This window comes from Diabrotica virgifera, chromosome 3 (assembly GCF_917563875.1).
Source record: "Diabrotica virgifera virgifera chromosome 3, PGI_DIABVI_V3a".
Classification (NCBI taxonomy): Eukaryota; Metazoa; Arthropoda; class Insecta; order Coleoptera; family Chrysomelidae; genus Diabrotica; species Diabrotica virgifera.
The window spans coordinates 86872295-86888654 of NC_065445.1; the positions used below are offsets into that span (position 1 = coordinate 86872295).

The 16360-nt window shown below is 32.7% G+C and overlaps 1 protein-coding gene across 1 annotated transcript in view; it reads left to right on the forward strand.

Moving 5' to 3' along the window:
• LOC114330626 (melanotransferrin) overlaps positions 1-16360 on the forward strand; it is a 59439-nt gene that overhangs the window by 11789 nt on the left and 31290 nt on the right. Inside the window, exons 4-8 of the mRNA XM_050645267.1 lie at positions 1755-2049; positions 7867-8651; positions 10925-11089; positions 12950-13205; positions 13325-13547. Coding sequence (XP_050501224.1) covers positions 1755-2049; positions 7867-8651; positions 10925-11089; positions 12950-13205; positions 13325-13547 — 1724 coding nt within the window. The remainder of the gene's footprint in view (positions 1-1754; positions 2050-7866; positions 8652-10924; positions 11090-12949; positions 13206-13324; positions 13548-16360) is intronic.

Below are 16360 nucleotides of genomic sequence, written 5' to 3' on the forward strand. Positions count from 1 at the left end.
ACGTTCAAATGATTTTTAATGTACTCTACTATTGTTAAGAATCATTAGTATAGCTAAATTTTTAATTTTAGTATACAGGGTTGGTCGAAACTCGGAATGAGTATTTTCTGAGTTTTCTTAAATAGAACACCCTGTATTTTTGTATTGTAGTGAAATGATATTTTATAGTACTTTTTTATTTCTTAAGCATTCCCTATACCTAACTGCTTTAATTTGTGAGTTATTGGTGATTTAAGCTAAACATTAATTGCAACAAAAAATACGTAAAATTTTATTAGGTTGGCCGTGAAAATACTCAATCCCAAATAATTTTTCACAAATAAACAAATATTAATCCAGACTGGTCCTTAAAATTACCAATAATGGTGTAGCTATCAAAATACCTACGTATAAATACGTATTATAATACCTACGTATTATAGTTAAGATGGTTGGTGCGATTAACAATTAAGCACAAATTAAAGCAGTTAGGTATAGGGAATGCTTAAGAAATAAAAAAGTACCATAAAATATCATTTCATTACAATACTAAAATACAGGGTGTTCCATTTAAGGTACTAGTACACTTTAGAAGACCAAAAATAAGCATTTTTTCAAGATTTTTTTTCTCAGAACCTTTATTAAAAATGAACATAAAACTTTTTGCATATTAATATCTAACTCTTAGAGAATACAAAAAATATATCTTTTTTATTTATGAACGTACACTATTATTGTAGAGGGCGCCAAAGTCGAGGCCTCTAAAAAAAGTAGTTCCGATGGCGGACAGTTAATCTCAGGATTGGCATCTCTGAAACAAAAAAATCGTACGGCATTTGAAAAAGGAAGGTTTCTTACGTGACAATTTACCACCTTTAGTGAAAAATTCCGCAAAAAAGATTTTACGAAAATTTGAAAAAAAAATTGTGAAATAATCGCCGGTTTTTCTTCAGTTTTTCATGATTAAAAAATATTTATTTTTTATTTTTTGGTCAAATTGTGGTAAATTGTCACGTAAGAAACCTTCCTTTTTCAAATGAAGTACGATTTTTTTTATTTCAGATATCCCAATTCTGAGATTAACTGTCCGCCATCATTTTTCGAGGCCTCGACTTTTGCGCCCTCTACAATATTAGTGTACGTGCATAAATGAAGAAAGATGCATTTTTTGTACTCTCTAAAAGTTAAATATTAATATGTAAAAAGTTTTATGTTAATTTTTAAAAAAGGTTCTGAGAAAAAAATTCTTGAAAAAAATGATTATTTTTGGTCTTCTAAAGTGTACTAGTACCTTAAGAAAACTCAGAAAATACTCATTCCGAGTTTCGACCAACCCTGTATACTAAAATTAAAAATTTAGCTATACTAATGATTCTTAACAATATTAGAGTATATTAAAAATCATTTGAACGTAAGTAGAGTTTTAGATGTCAAACTACTACAATTCTACAGGGTGTTAATTTTGCTACGAAATTAATAAAAAAACGTAATTATCTTTTAAAATACCCTGTATAATATTACAAAACCTCATATTTTAAGAAAGAAGACATCGAAGAGAATCCAAAAATGTAAAAATATACAGGGTGTCCCATTTAAAAAAACGACTTGTTTGCAACTTCCGGTATAACCGGAAGTTGCAAAGAGATGAAAATATTTTCATTTAATAGATCATCATTCAAAACCCCTTTATTCCAATTTTCATGATTCTGTTGCCTTTAGTTCTCGAGATATTTCTAATAGGCCCTTTATTTGCCTCACCCTGTATATTTTTGCAGCTTCTGAATGAAGGCGGTATGGATATTATAGATTGTAATAACCATGTAAAATCTGCCATCAACTATTTTGGTCCATCTTGTGCTGTCAACTGTCTGACAGATCAATACAACCCAATCGGAGATAATTCTGATAAGCTGTGCCAATTGTGTGTCAGTAAAATACCCGGAGGAAGATGTACGGATTCTGATCCATATGCAGGATATGAAGGAGCTTTTAGGTGTCTGCTAGAAGCGGGAGAAGTTGCATTTATGAAACATAACACCATACCTGAGCTTTTGAATGGACTTGAATTTGGTAAATACTTTTTAATGTTTGTAAAATTTTTTTGTGTTTATGTTGTAAAAAGTTCTTTATAGGGATTAAGCTTTGCTGTTCTATATTTGCAAGGGTATTATTACCATCTCTTTCAGGGCTTCTAGATCTCTCTTACCTTTTGAATTGTAGTTCAGTATTTTTTGTGTAGTCTTTCGTTTTACATCCTGTGAGTGTTCCATCCAATGGCACTACAGCCCAAAGTGGGCCTTGGTCTCCTTTAGCAAGCTTCTCCAATCACTTCGTTTTACTGCTGTTCTTTTCCATGAACGCGTTTTTAGGTTTTTAGCATCCTCATCTACTTCGTCCTCCCATCTCTTTTTTGGTCTTCTGTGAAAATGTTGGAAAATTTCACTATTGTCATTTAAATATGTGTTATTACTTCTAGTCCAGGAACTGAAGCTTTTCACCTCGCAATTTTTACAGAATGGATCGATTTGCTTGAAAATTTGAGAATAAGTAGTGGATAGTCCAAGGATCAAAATCTATATGATGCAGAAAGGCGCTTTTACTATGGGGTGGAAATTTTTTATCATATTTTGACCACAAAAGTTGATAAAAACATTCATTCTAAGCAAAAAATGTTCTATACATTTTTTTGATAAAATTAATAGTTTTCGATTTATTCACTATCGAAAGTGTTAGTTTTATATCTAAGAAATCAATGTTTTTCGGTATAGGTACTCATTTACAATTCACTCAATTTGTGCCGCAGAAAATTTTTTTTTTCAAACCAAGCTCTTGGAAATTAAATAATCTACAATTTCATATTGAATCATTTTTTCGTATCTCTGATGCTAATCTTTCTATTCTGAAGAAAATGGCATTTTTTACCAAATTACAAAAATTTGTTATTCGCTTTTAACTCCAGTTTTTAAAAAACTAATCATTATAAGCCAGTCAAACGTCTAGAAACTATTAATAATACATAAATAAAGAAGAGTGAATAAGGCCAATGACTAAAAACACCGCTAACTTACATTATTATGCTTCCAATTGGATTTCTCTTTTTTTTTTCTAAAAAAATATATTGATTTTTTAACCGTAACTTTTTAATTTTTTATCTTAGAAAGTTTGGTGATAAAAATTTTTATAGGTTTTTATGAGATCTATAAGGCTATTAATATTAAATCTTTTTAAAATCTTCAGTCTCAAAAAGAGTTGACTTTGAAAGGGTTGGTAAAGGTGGTTTTTGCATGTTATTATAAGTGTTAATTGTCAGTAGCTCACTCAATTTTTGCCATAGGAAAATTTCTTGCAAACCATGTTCTTGGGAATTAAATAAACTACAATTTCATTTTTAAACATTTTTTCGTGTCTCTGATGCTAATCTTTCTATTCCGAAGAAAAGGGCATTTTTTACCAAACTATAAAAATTAATTATTCGCTTTTAACTCCATTTTATTAAAAACTAATAATTTTAAGCCTGTCAAACTTCTAGAACCTATTAATAATAAAGAAGGCCAAATAGGGTCAATGACTAATGTTAATTAGGCTGGTGATAAGGGGGTTGTTTCGGATAAATTTTTTGCTGAAAAAAATAGTGACTGACATTCTTTTCATTATAAGTTACTTAATTTTTGAGCTAGAGACTTCTTTTTTATTTCTAGAGATAGATATTTTTAAATACTTTAAATTAGTTTCAACGAGTTATCCTCGAAAAATGCATAGTTTTCCCGTCGTTTGACTTTGAATCTACAATATTTAGCATTTGACGAAGAAGAGCTAACATATAAATAAGTATAGCTCGATTACTTCGTTTTTTTCAAAAGGTACATTTTTATTAAGCAAAGTTGTTTTGATAAAACGAAAACTTTTTGAGTTATTAGCAGAAAACTGATTATAAACATTGATTTCTTAGATATAAAACTAACACTTTCGATAGTGAATAAATCGAAAACTATTAATTTTATCAAAAAAATGTATAGAACATTTTTTGCTTAGAATGAATGTTTTTATCAACTTTTGTGGTCAAAATATGATAAAAAAGAATGTGTGTGTACTTTGTACGCACGTAAGAAGATATTCTTCTATTATATAGGTAATTTCAACGAAGTAAATATACTTAACAGGTTATTTGTATGTTATTTAAAAATTAAAGTAACTTTCTTATCTCTACCACTTTCAAAAAATATTTATTAAAACAACCAAAAATAAAAAAAAAATATGAATCGCCCAGGATTCGAACCCGCGTCATTCCAATCTCGGAGCTAACGCCCTACCAACTACACCAGCGAGGTACTTCTAATTGACATGTAAGTTTCGGATATAATTACACAACACGGCGACAAATAGTGTAAAAATTTATTATTTTACTACAGAGAAACACAAATCCAAAAACACAAGAATTATAATAAATAATACATTCACTAAAAACACTAATATATTCTTTTAATGACTTATTTGCACGGATACAGATACATAAATACCTATCTTGAAAGATTAGCAAGGAACTACATACTGTCTGTGTGCGCAGGCGCGCAGATTTATGTACAATTTTACCCTCAATCGAATCGCGCCTAAAGAAGAATATCTTCAAAAAATTTCCACCCCCGAGATGGGGTAGCAACCACCCCCATGGTAAAAGCGCCTTTCGGCCTCATATAGATTTTGATCCTTGGACTATTCACTAATTATTCTCAAATTTTCAGTAGTAATTGCACAAGAGCTTTGCCACTCGTCCTACGGACTCGTGGTGTTTTCAAGCAACTCAGTTGAGTTTAGAAATAAAAGACAGACTTATAAGATAAATTAAATCACGAGTGGTATTTTATTAGACTATTTCACGAACAAAGTGATAGGTCAAAAATTCAGTAGAATGAGAGGAAGGAATTTAATAATAATACATTTGATCTAGGTAACCCAAATCTACCCATTTTTTGAATAATTCACAATTAGTCATAATCATGAAATATTTATTATAACTATAAATAATTTGTTATAATTATTTTTTACCTATAACAATAAATAGTTGAAGGCCCAGTCTTTTAGAATGAATGCTAGTCTTTCGTTGTTATTTTCTGCATCTAATTTGTAGTTGCGATCCACACAGAACATCATAAATTGTCTCCATATATAAGATTTAGATTTTCTTGTGTTACTCGGTATATTTTGTTGTTCTGAAGCTATTTTCTTGTGGCATTTTTACAATTTTAACTATTTAGAATGGGAAATAAGCCACAATATTATTAAAAAATGATTTTTATTAACGTTTCGACGCCCAAATCGGGTGCCGTTGTCAAAATACAAAATACTATTAATATAAACAAAAATGTTGTTGCTTAGTAAAAAAATTCTTCTAATAATTTATTTAATTTGACTCATTTATATCGGCAATTCAGATACATATGATACATTTTAAAGTAGAAGACTTTAAAATGATATTGCCAATATTTACGAGTTGCGTTTATTTTTATTTTTTAAAGTCTTCTACTTTAAAATGTATCATATGTATCTGAATTGCCGATATAAATGAGTCAAATTAAATAAATTATTAGAAGAATTTTTTTACTAAGCAACAACATTTTTGTTTATATTCTCCTTTTCATGAACATTTTTCAGTGCGTCACAAATTATAGAAAAAAAGGTAAGTCCGTGATAATACATATTTATGACATTTATTCTACCGTGACATTTTAGTTAAATCTGACAGTTGTCAAATTTTATTTTCAATTTGGAATAAAACCAAATCAATTGTGTCTATTGCATTTATAAAATGGTATTTTCTTTCATTTGTATAGTCTTATAAATTGTACAGATTATATTGATAATATTATTATTTTATTTAATAAATAATTCTTTTTTGATTATGGCGCCATCTATCGACAACTAGAATAATCACCGAACTAGAATAATTACCGAAGTATTCCCAGACGTGCCTTTTTTTCTGTCACATACAATTTAATGCGTTAGAGAGAAATCGAAAAACTGTGACGCACTGAAAGATGATCATGAGAAAAAGAATATTAATAGTATTTTGTATTTTGACAACGGCACCCGATTTGGGCGTCGAAACGTTAATAAAAATCATTTTTTAATAATATTGTGGCTTATTTCCCATTCTAAATAGTTAAAATCGGTATATTTTCTTCAATGTTTTGGTTTATAACTTAGTTTGAAGTACCACCGAAACGACTCATTTTGACGTATACAGCTACAATAATTTTTTTGGCAAACGTCAAACTTTGCTTTGCGATCGGTATCCATGGTTACGTCGTTGAAAACACGAAGCTGATAGACCAATCAGAATTGAAAGACAGTTGGTGTTTTCGCGATAACACAAGCTGTCTTTGGTTTGTGATTGGTCAGATTATGTGAAAATTTTAATAGTCAGTGTAATATCACAAGAGAGTGAGAATAAATTGAAAATAATGCGACAGTTTTTCGAAAATTTGTTGTCTGGCAATAGACACGAGAGCCCGCGGTTCTCGAGTGGCTATTGCCCAATGACAACAAATTTGAGTAAAAATGAAGCATTATTTTCTTATTTATTCTTACTGTCGTGTGATATTCGTAAGATTATTTTTTAATACGTATATTATGGATATTTTCTTAAATGTGACAGTTGTCAAAACTAGGAAACTGGTTGCCATTAAACAGAAACAATCTACTTAAACAAATTCTATCGGTAATTTTCTACAGTAGATAATTCTCAGTATAATTTTAATCTGATTGGACAGAATTAAACACGTGATCAAATATCTTACTATACGATTGGAAGTTAAAATCATCAAAAAATAATCAGTTTAATTTTTATTTCTGTAGCTTTCTATTGGTCAGAATCTCCTATGAATGAAATAATCAAACAAATCGATCCATTCTGTAAAAATTGCGAGGTTTTGTTCTATTGTAAGCTTCATTACTTGGACTATTCGGACTTCTTGTTTTTGTCAGAGTGCTTTGTTGTTATTTATCCATTGGTTTTCTTTGATTACATTTACTTTAGTCACATCTTTTCCTGTCTGATTTAAATGTGTCATGACTACATGCTAATATTTGCCTTCCGTGTATAACATGTTTGTTATCAGTAGTGAAATTATTCCAGGATTCTTGGTGAATTTGTCACTGTGAGAGCTCTCTAGTGTAATTTAGTTTAATTACTATAGCCAGGTATGTCTATATCGACATTTTCTCTTTGTTAACTTCTAGGCCATATTTCTTACTAATGTCAGTTACTTTGTTCCTTAAAAGCTGTAATGCTTTAGCTGTGTCGTCAAAATAACGGTGTCATCAGCATATCTGAAATTGTTTGCTCTTTCGCTTTTTAGTATTATTCCTGCTTCCGAGTATTCTAGGACTTCTTGCCTCTGAGTACATGTTGAATATGAAAGGTGACAATATACATCCTCGTGGAATACCTTGCAGAATTTTCACTTCCCTGTTTTCTCGTTGTTGACTTATGATTCAATAAAATTGTGTTTTGACTAGGAAAGTTTTGGGGTAGTTCTGATTTCTTTCATCATATATGGATTTTGGGCTGCTGAATCCGAATATGAGGTTTGCGGACAAAATTTCTTGCCGGAACATTGAAAACTATTAACTTTTAGTAAATGGTCTGTTAACAGAAATTAAAGTACTTAAAATTATCTACAAATATCACTATTTACTTTTTTTTTCAAACGATTTTTTCGATATCTTCAATTTTATTTCTCCTTGGTCATTTTTGATTTTTCTCTTATCTGTTTATTTTCGTACTGTCTTGATTGGTTTGTGCCCATAAATCTTTGCAAGAGAAGTTTCAGTGTCCTTGATGAGCGTTTGAGTAACCAAACAATTACCAATGTTTTTTTTTTGTTTTAGGTGGTCTTGCTATAAACAACTTCGAATTGTTATGTAAAGATGGAACCAGACGCCCCGTAGGAGAATACCTGTCATGTAATTGGGGAAAAGTTCCATCCGACGCAGTAGTTGTTTCATCGGCTGTTTCTTTTGAAGATAGGATGAAACTACAACGATTTTTGCAGAAATTTGCCGAACGTTATCCCAAAACACACAGGAATACTACACAAAGTATTTTCGGAAATCCCAATGAACCAAATCGAAATGTAAATGATCAAAGTAACAACCCCTATGCAACTGATCAGAATAATAATAATAATAGATTTAAAAGACAAGACTATGGAGAATACAATCCGTATACGAGAAGTGACGATAACCGAAATCAAAATCCGAACGATCCTTACAACCCTTACACAAGGAACGATGGAAGTTCAAATCCAAACGATCCCTCAAATCCATATACGAGAAACGATGATACAAATCCTTACTCACAGAACCAAAACAATAACGATGCTTTCAATAGAGATCCTTATACAATAAACAGAGAACAGTTTGGCGTCAACATCGATCCGTATGGTAACGACAACAGAAATAATTATAATCCCGATTCGTATGGTACTAACGACAACAGAAATAATTATAATCCCGATCCGTATGGTACTAACGACAACAGAAATAATTATAATCCTTATTCTTCCGGCTCAGAATCACCCTATAACAGAACTCATAATGTTACTTATTATGAAGTATTCGATCTGTTTGAATCTAGTCCGAGATATGGAATACATCTAAATTTAATGTTCCAGGTAAGTTTTCATTTAATTTTAATATAAATGTTAGTGTGTTTCGAAAGAATAGTACTATACCATATTTCAGACATGAGATTTAGTGTATGAAGGATACCCCCAATACAAACTAAATGAAAATCTTCTTGACAACGCTGTTAACTGCTGTGGAATACGGAAGGAGGATTTATTTATGATAATTCACAGAAAGGCAACCCCGCTTGCAATATACAACCGTACTGATTCTAATGTTTGAAACGGAGAATAGGGCCAATCTATGGAACAGTGAATGACAATGGAGTGTGGAGAAGATGATACAAATTCGATCTTAGATGATAACTATGTATATCTAGATGGTGAAAAATTTTATTATAGTACTAAAGCTGTTACTTTTAAGATTTAGCTGTAGCTTTTAGCTTCATTGATCTGACGAAGGCGTTTGACAGGGTTCGTCTGGGAGACGTTCTAAATATATTAATAGAAAATGAAACACCGACCAGTATAACAAAGATAGTCCATAACCTAAATAACAACAACGTAACCAAAGTTAGAGCAGGAGACCAATTCACTGAAAATATTTCAACAACGGGAGGAATTAGACAAGGCGACAGTTTAAGCCTCTTCTTGTTTAACCTACTCATGGGCAAAATTATAAACAAAGTAACATCTCTTAATCTCGGATATAGAATGGGCAACAAAAGAATTGGTATGGTGTGTTACGCAGATGATGCAGCAATTATTACCGAATCAGAAGATGATCTTCAGAGGCAGTTCTTGCAGTTGTTTGAAATAAGTCGCCAACTAAATATGAACATTTCTACCAACAGAACTAAATGTATGACAGTAGCAAAAGATCCGCTCAGATGTAAGTTAGTGGTTGAGAACAACCCCATAGAACAGGTGATGCGACTCAGATATCTGGGCATAGATATATCAAGCACCCACGGTAAAGGACCTGAAGAATCAGATCAACAAAGCATCTGCATTGTCAGGATGTCTGCGGAAGATGTCTGGTCAAATCCATATATGCGTACAGATAGTAAAATTAGAATCTACAAGACTTGCGTACGACCGATCATGACATATGGCACAGAAGTGCGCGAAGACACCAACAAAACAAAACAGATGCTGTTGCCGAAATGAAAACCCCAAGAACAATAGTGGGGAAAACAAGAAGAGACAGGGTGAGAAGTACAAACAGAGAGCAATGCAAAATTCAAGATATTGTGAGATGGAGAAGGTAGCGCAAGAGGATGTGGTACAACAATGTAAGACGAATGGATGAAAATAGACTACAAAAAATTGCCCGAGAAAACAACCCGCCCGGTTCAAGACCCGCCGGAAGACCACCTAATAGATGGAGCTATAGTTGGCAATCTACCTGCCAGTAAATTTGCAAGAGGTAGTTTCAGAATTAAACAGATCAAAGATCTCCAAGAAGTAAAAGAAGAGAAGAAGACTTTTAAGATTAATTGTGTTCTCCTTTCCTTTCCAGTTTCCTGTTAAAATTGCAACAGTTTTATAGTTCTAGTTCTTCTCGCTATATTCCTTTCAACAGTCTCTGAGGTCAGATTGGAAATATGATCTTCTCAACGTGCACCTAAATATCGTACCACGAAAGACCTTAAGCTATTTTACGATATCCTTTCTCTATTTTACGTTTTTTCCTCTGGGATTGCTTGCTACTTTGAAGTCAGTTATAATGAAAATTATTGAAATTAAAACTTCTGAAAAAAATTCTAGAAACGACGCTAAGTATGAACAACTTTATTGTCCAAACCACGGGCTCAAGTCATTATGTAGGAACAGACTGTTGTGTTAGGTGTTCTAAGCATTCGACGCAGGCACCACATTTCAAAAGTTTGTTAACGGAGGTGGCCTTTAACGTCCATGCTTCCATTCCGTACAAGAGAACAGGCAAAACGTAACTTTTTAGCGTCTTGTATGGGAGGTTGAAATCCAACTTGCGATCAGTCAGAAATTTACGAAGTAAATAAATAAATATGGCGTTAACTTTAATACCCTTATTAGAGTCTGCCACTGCTTCTGCGAAGGCTTTTAGATGTATAAATTGAACCACATTGGAGACAGTATACAACTTTGCCTTACTCCTTTTTTAGGAATTGAAAAATCTTCTCTTTCATTGAAATTTTGAAGACTTGCTTCTACTAGGTGTAGTAGGACCGAACATATTAACACTAGAGCTTCATGGACTGTGAATCTATTAAGCAATTGGTCTGGAATTTTTATAACTGTTGATATACAAAAACTAATAACGTTTTATATTATTTTAGGATGCAGCCAGAGCAATAATTCCCATAGCCGAGAATCAACAAACGTATACAAACTTTTTAGGAGAATCCCTTGAAATCATCATGGGAATTAGGCAATGTCCAGTGGGAAGAATGACACTATGCGTCACTTCCGAAGCCGAGAAAAACAAATGTGTCAAAATGAGGGTAAGCTATTTGTTTTTTTGTAATTTTTTTAGTAAACAAAGGAATAAAACAAATCAAAGCAGCAATGTTGTAGGGGTAGAGACTAATGTATCGAAAAAAATAGTTGAAAAATGATATAAGTGTACTTATCAGTCAATATAGGAGGTAGAAAACAATTTAGAAGCCATTGTGGTATCAATATGTAAAAGAAAAATGGCAGTGCTAATGAGAACAACATAGGAATTGCGCTGCTAAATTTTCTATACAGTGACGAGTGCACTAAGAAGCTGCAAATTATATGTAGAAGACAGAAAACATAATACGTTGTGAAATAAAGAGATGAAACTATACCCTGTTTTTAAATCAGGAGGAGTAAAGTCAAAACACAGATTCACACCCAATAGTGTCACTAGAAAAATAACCAGATTCATGTTCTTTTTTAGTTGATCATGTCTGGCTTCGACGGTAATCCATAAATATTCTATTACACTAATACGTCGCTAAAGAGTTCTAAAAACAAATGTTTTTTTTTATATAAATGCAGACTAAAATCTAAAAATTAAAGGAATAAAGTAGAAAACACAAAAATCGTCGATATAACTTAATTAATCTATGGATTTTAAATGCCATTAGTGTCAAAATTTCATAAATGTCAGTAGTATCAAAATTTTATAATTTAGAGGAGTAAACTTGCCTGTAGTTGGACCAATTACAAACAAGCATTACAGCGCGGTAAATTTGAATTACTCCTGCTTTAAAAACTAGGTAGGTAGAGGTGGTAAATTTTCAATAGAGACCTATAAATTTACATTATATTAATAGTTTCCCACCTTTAGGTGTATCGGAGTAGTTGTGACAGGAGAATTTTATAAAATTTTATAAAACTCTCCTGTGATAGTTCGACTCAGATACGTCTAAAGAGACTATCAATATAATGTAAATTTGTAGGTTTCTATTGATAATTTCCCACCTTCACTAGTTTCATCTCTTTTTATTACACAACGTATTTTGTTTTCCGTCCTTTCCGTTATTTGTCAAAATTTGTCAGTAATTTGACATAAACGCTTGGAATTAGTGAGGTTGAAGGGGGATATGGAGATACTGAAGATATAATATTGGTAAAAATTGGGGCATGAAAATTACTGGATGGTAAAAAGAAGAAGTGAACTATGTGAATGGCCATATACTATACTAAAAAAATGTAGTGGGGAGTGAAAAAAAGACAAAAAACTTAAAGATCTAGAAAATTATCGGAAAGCTCTTATGTTAAGGAGCCTGTATAAGTTTCGTAAAATTATGTCGCACATTACTTAATCGTAACAACTCAGAATACATATTAAAATTTTCAGGAGAACGAAAACAAAATACATATTTGCTTTGATTATTTCCTAATATTCTTTTAGTTAGTATATATTTAATTTTTGTATCAATATTTTACCTGCTACAACTGGGCTAGAGAAGAAAATATTTATTAAAAGAAAATAAACTAAAAACGATATTTTGATCGGAAATAATACAATCATTTTCCTCCTAAAATTTGATTTGCCGACACTTTTTCCCGAAAAAGACGTTAAAACACATTGGTGTTATATGGTCGCTTTTTGATTTAATACGTTTTTCACCGTAAACTAACGCAGCTTCTAGTCACAAATTCGATTGATACTTTTTTACCGGACCACGAACTTTAATTTTAATTGTGACATATCGTTTCGCTGCATCAACTGAAATATTTTTAGAGTTGTGATATTACTGTTTTTTGAGGAAAAAAATGCATAATGCATTTTGTTGGTGAGATAAACACAAAAATGAATTTTTTTGAGTTAATATACTTTTGAACGGGATCGTACGATGTATACGTATTTACTCTACATTTTCTTTTAGACTGCATTGAAAGCTCAGCTTATGAAACCGGAGATGGAGTGCTATAAGGGCCATTCCCAAATTCATTGTATGCAGGCGATTAGAGCTGGAACCGCTGACGTGACTGTGCTAGATGCTAGTGATGTATATACTGCTGGGTTAAACTACGATTTGGTGCCTTTTATTAGCGAGGTTTATAATTTGGAAGAGCCCGAGTATTATGTGGTTGCCGTTGGAAAAGAATCTGATCCAAGTACTGAATTGACCTATTTGAAAAGTAAGTAAGGTCTTTCAAACATTTTCATCAGCTTTTGAGTAATTTTTTTAGTAAATAATGATTTTCTGATTATTTATATTCAAACTTTTCTAATTCATATGTTAAATTTTTATTGATAGATAAGAATACTTGCCATGGAGGAATAAATACAGCAGCAGGGTGGGTTTATCCATTGGCGTTCATGATTAGTAATGGATGGATCAGACCATATGGCTGCAACAGTATTAGAGCAGCAGCAGAATATTTTTCAAAGAGTTGTGTCCCAGGAGCTATCAGTACTGAATACAATACAGGGGTGCCGTACGATAACATGTGCGATTTATGCCATGGAGCGAGCTTCAGGTAAACACTTTAATAATATAAAGTCTTAAATATTCCTTAATGCGTTCTTTTTTTTATTGACCCATTGCGTCCCGCGTCGCACAGATATTTTGCCAGGGGAAACGTGGCTCATTTTTGATATACACGACGTATGACTTACTTTGTTGTCGTGGATATCAATGGCCCCTGAGACTATTATCCCGATTAAACATGACACGCAATGTATTAATTAATCATCAATTATTAGTTGATACGGATAGCACACTTACTCATTCATTCACATGATATTCATTTGGTGGCAGACCGGAGGATATATCGCCGCCGCCTACGAAAAGTAATAACTCCGAAAAATGCCGTTAAGAATATAACTTTCAATAACGCCGCGAAGAATATTATTTTCGATTATATGATTCTGAAAATTATAATCCCTAATAAAGTGTTAGTGAAAAAAATTATTTTTTGAGGAGTATCGGAAAAAACATCATTTCTGTTTGTGGATCCACGAAAATTATAGTTACTAAAATGTTCAACAAATCTTCCAGAAATTATTTTTTTCATGAGAACAGAAAGGGAAATTATTGTTTTCGTCGGCATCTATTAAGATAAGAACTAAATCTTTTCGTCATAAATGTTTTGGGAGTTATAATCTTCGCGGACACACTTATCAAAGAGGTATTATTTTCACTGAAAATGTATTAGGAATCACATTAATCGTAGGTACCAGCGATATAGGTATATTTTGAGATTAAAAACGTCAAATTAGCGCGCATTTAAATATATGCAATATCTTCGGTTCCAAAAAATGTAGAATCTTAATTTTTTTAACCAGGGTAACTCGACACATTATAAAGAACTATTGTGCGTTTCGCAGTCACTTTGCAGTGTGAGCAGCATCATCATCAATGGTGCTACAGCCCTATGAGAGAGCCTCGACCTTCCCAAGTCTATTACGCCAGTCAGTCCTATCCATTGCCAACCGTTGCCAGTTTGCTGCGCCTATTTTTCTCCCATCCTCATCTACACCATCCTTCCATCTATGTTTTGGCCTACCCCTATTTCTACTTCCCACAGGTTGTGACATAAGGATTCTTCTAGGAGGGTTGTTATGCTGTGATTTTGCTAGATGTCCTGCCCATCTTAGTCTTCCTATTCTCATAAGAGATACTAGGTAGGTTTTATCTGCCTTGGAGATGGTCCATGTCTCCGATCCATATGTCAACACTGGTTGTATAAGGGTTTTGTATATGATTATTTTGGTTTTTTGGCTTAAGTTTCTGCTTCTCATATGTCTACTCAGTCCAAAATAGCATTTGTTCGCTAGGATTATCCTTCGCTTGATTTCTTCCGTCATGACGTTCTCCTTGGTGATCAGGGAGCCTAAGTATGTGAATTTGTCAACCACTTCAAAGGTAGAGTTATCAATAGTGAATTGGTGACCGATGTTTCTGGCTCTATTGTTGGGTGTTGATGCCATCATCATAGTTTTCTCCTCGTTTACTTTCAGGCCCATATTTTTTGAGGCATTTGAGAAGGTGATATACATTTCTTCTAGTTTGCGTGTTGTGCGGGCAACTAGGTTCACGTCATCTGCATATGCCAAAATTTGGGATGATTTATTAAAACTATTTCCTCTGTTGTCTATTCGGGCATCTCTGACCGCCTTTTCCAGAGCTATGTTGAAGAGGAGACACGCCAGCGCATCTCCCTGTCGCAGCCCAACATTCGTTTCAAACGCCTTGATTGTTCGTCCTGAATGAGCAGCATATCCCCATATAAATCTTATGGAACCTTGCAGCTCAGTGTTGCCGGTTTTAAGTAGACGAACTAAGTCCGTCTAAATAGAATATTCCAGAAGTCCAAAACATCTTGATTTGAAAATCTGTGGGTTTTATTATTTTTAACTAATTAATATATAGGTACTATAAAAGATATTTATACGATATTAACGACAACTAACGCTGATGTTTACTTCTTAGAACAGAAAAATATCAATTGCTTAAAATTTATCTCTTGGCAACACTGTTCTTCGTAAGAGTCTGTACTGAAAGGTGACCGTGAAACGAAGGATAGATAATTTTTTTAAGAACAACAAGGTTTTAGGTCGGGGAGATCATGCACCGATGCTATATTTATAATGAGGCAAGTGCAATAGTCCTGTCGCCAGGGGGGGTACAACGGCCTCGTTAATTCAGATGGACTTACTCAAGTTTTTTTTATGTATTTTGACCCGTAGAACACGAATTTTTTGGGTAACAGTTGATCCGGATGTCGATAAGATTGTTATAGACCAAGAACTTGAGGAATCAAATAACAGCGATTTTTGGCAAAACAAAACACTATTTTGTATTTTTTGGGCCATTTTAAGTAAAAAATATTTCTACAAGTTTTTTCGTAGGATGCACAGTTTTCGAGATAAACGCGGTTGAACTTTAAAAAAATCGAAAAATTGCAATTTTTGAACCCGAATAACTTTTGATTAAAAAATAAAATAGCAAGTCTGCTTACCGCATTTAAAAGTTTAAGTCAAATTATATCGGTTTTGATTATTTCCATTGGTAAAAATTTATTTTTTTATTGTTTAACAAAGCTATAAACACGTAGGGTTTCCCGTGCTTTTACATGTGTTTTAACGCATGTAACGTAGAAATAGTCTTGATTGCACTAGTACCTATTCTACCTACTCGTTCGATTTTAAATGAGAAATCATAGAAACATCACTCACGCACTAGTTGTTTGTAGCTTTGTTTAACAATAACACAATAAATTTTTAGCAATGCAAATAATCAAAACCGACATAATTTGACTTGAACTTTCAAAGGCGCTAAGCAGAATTG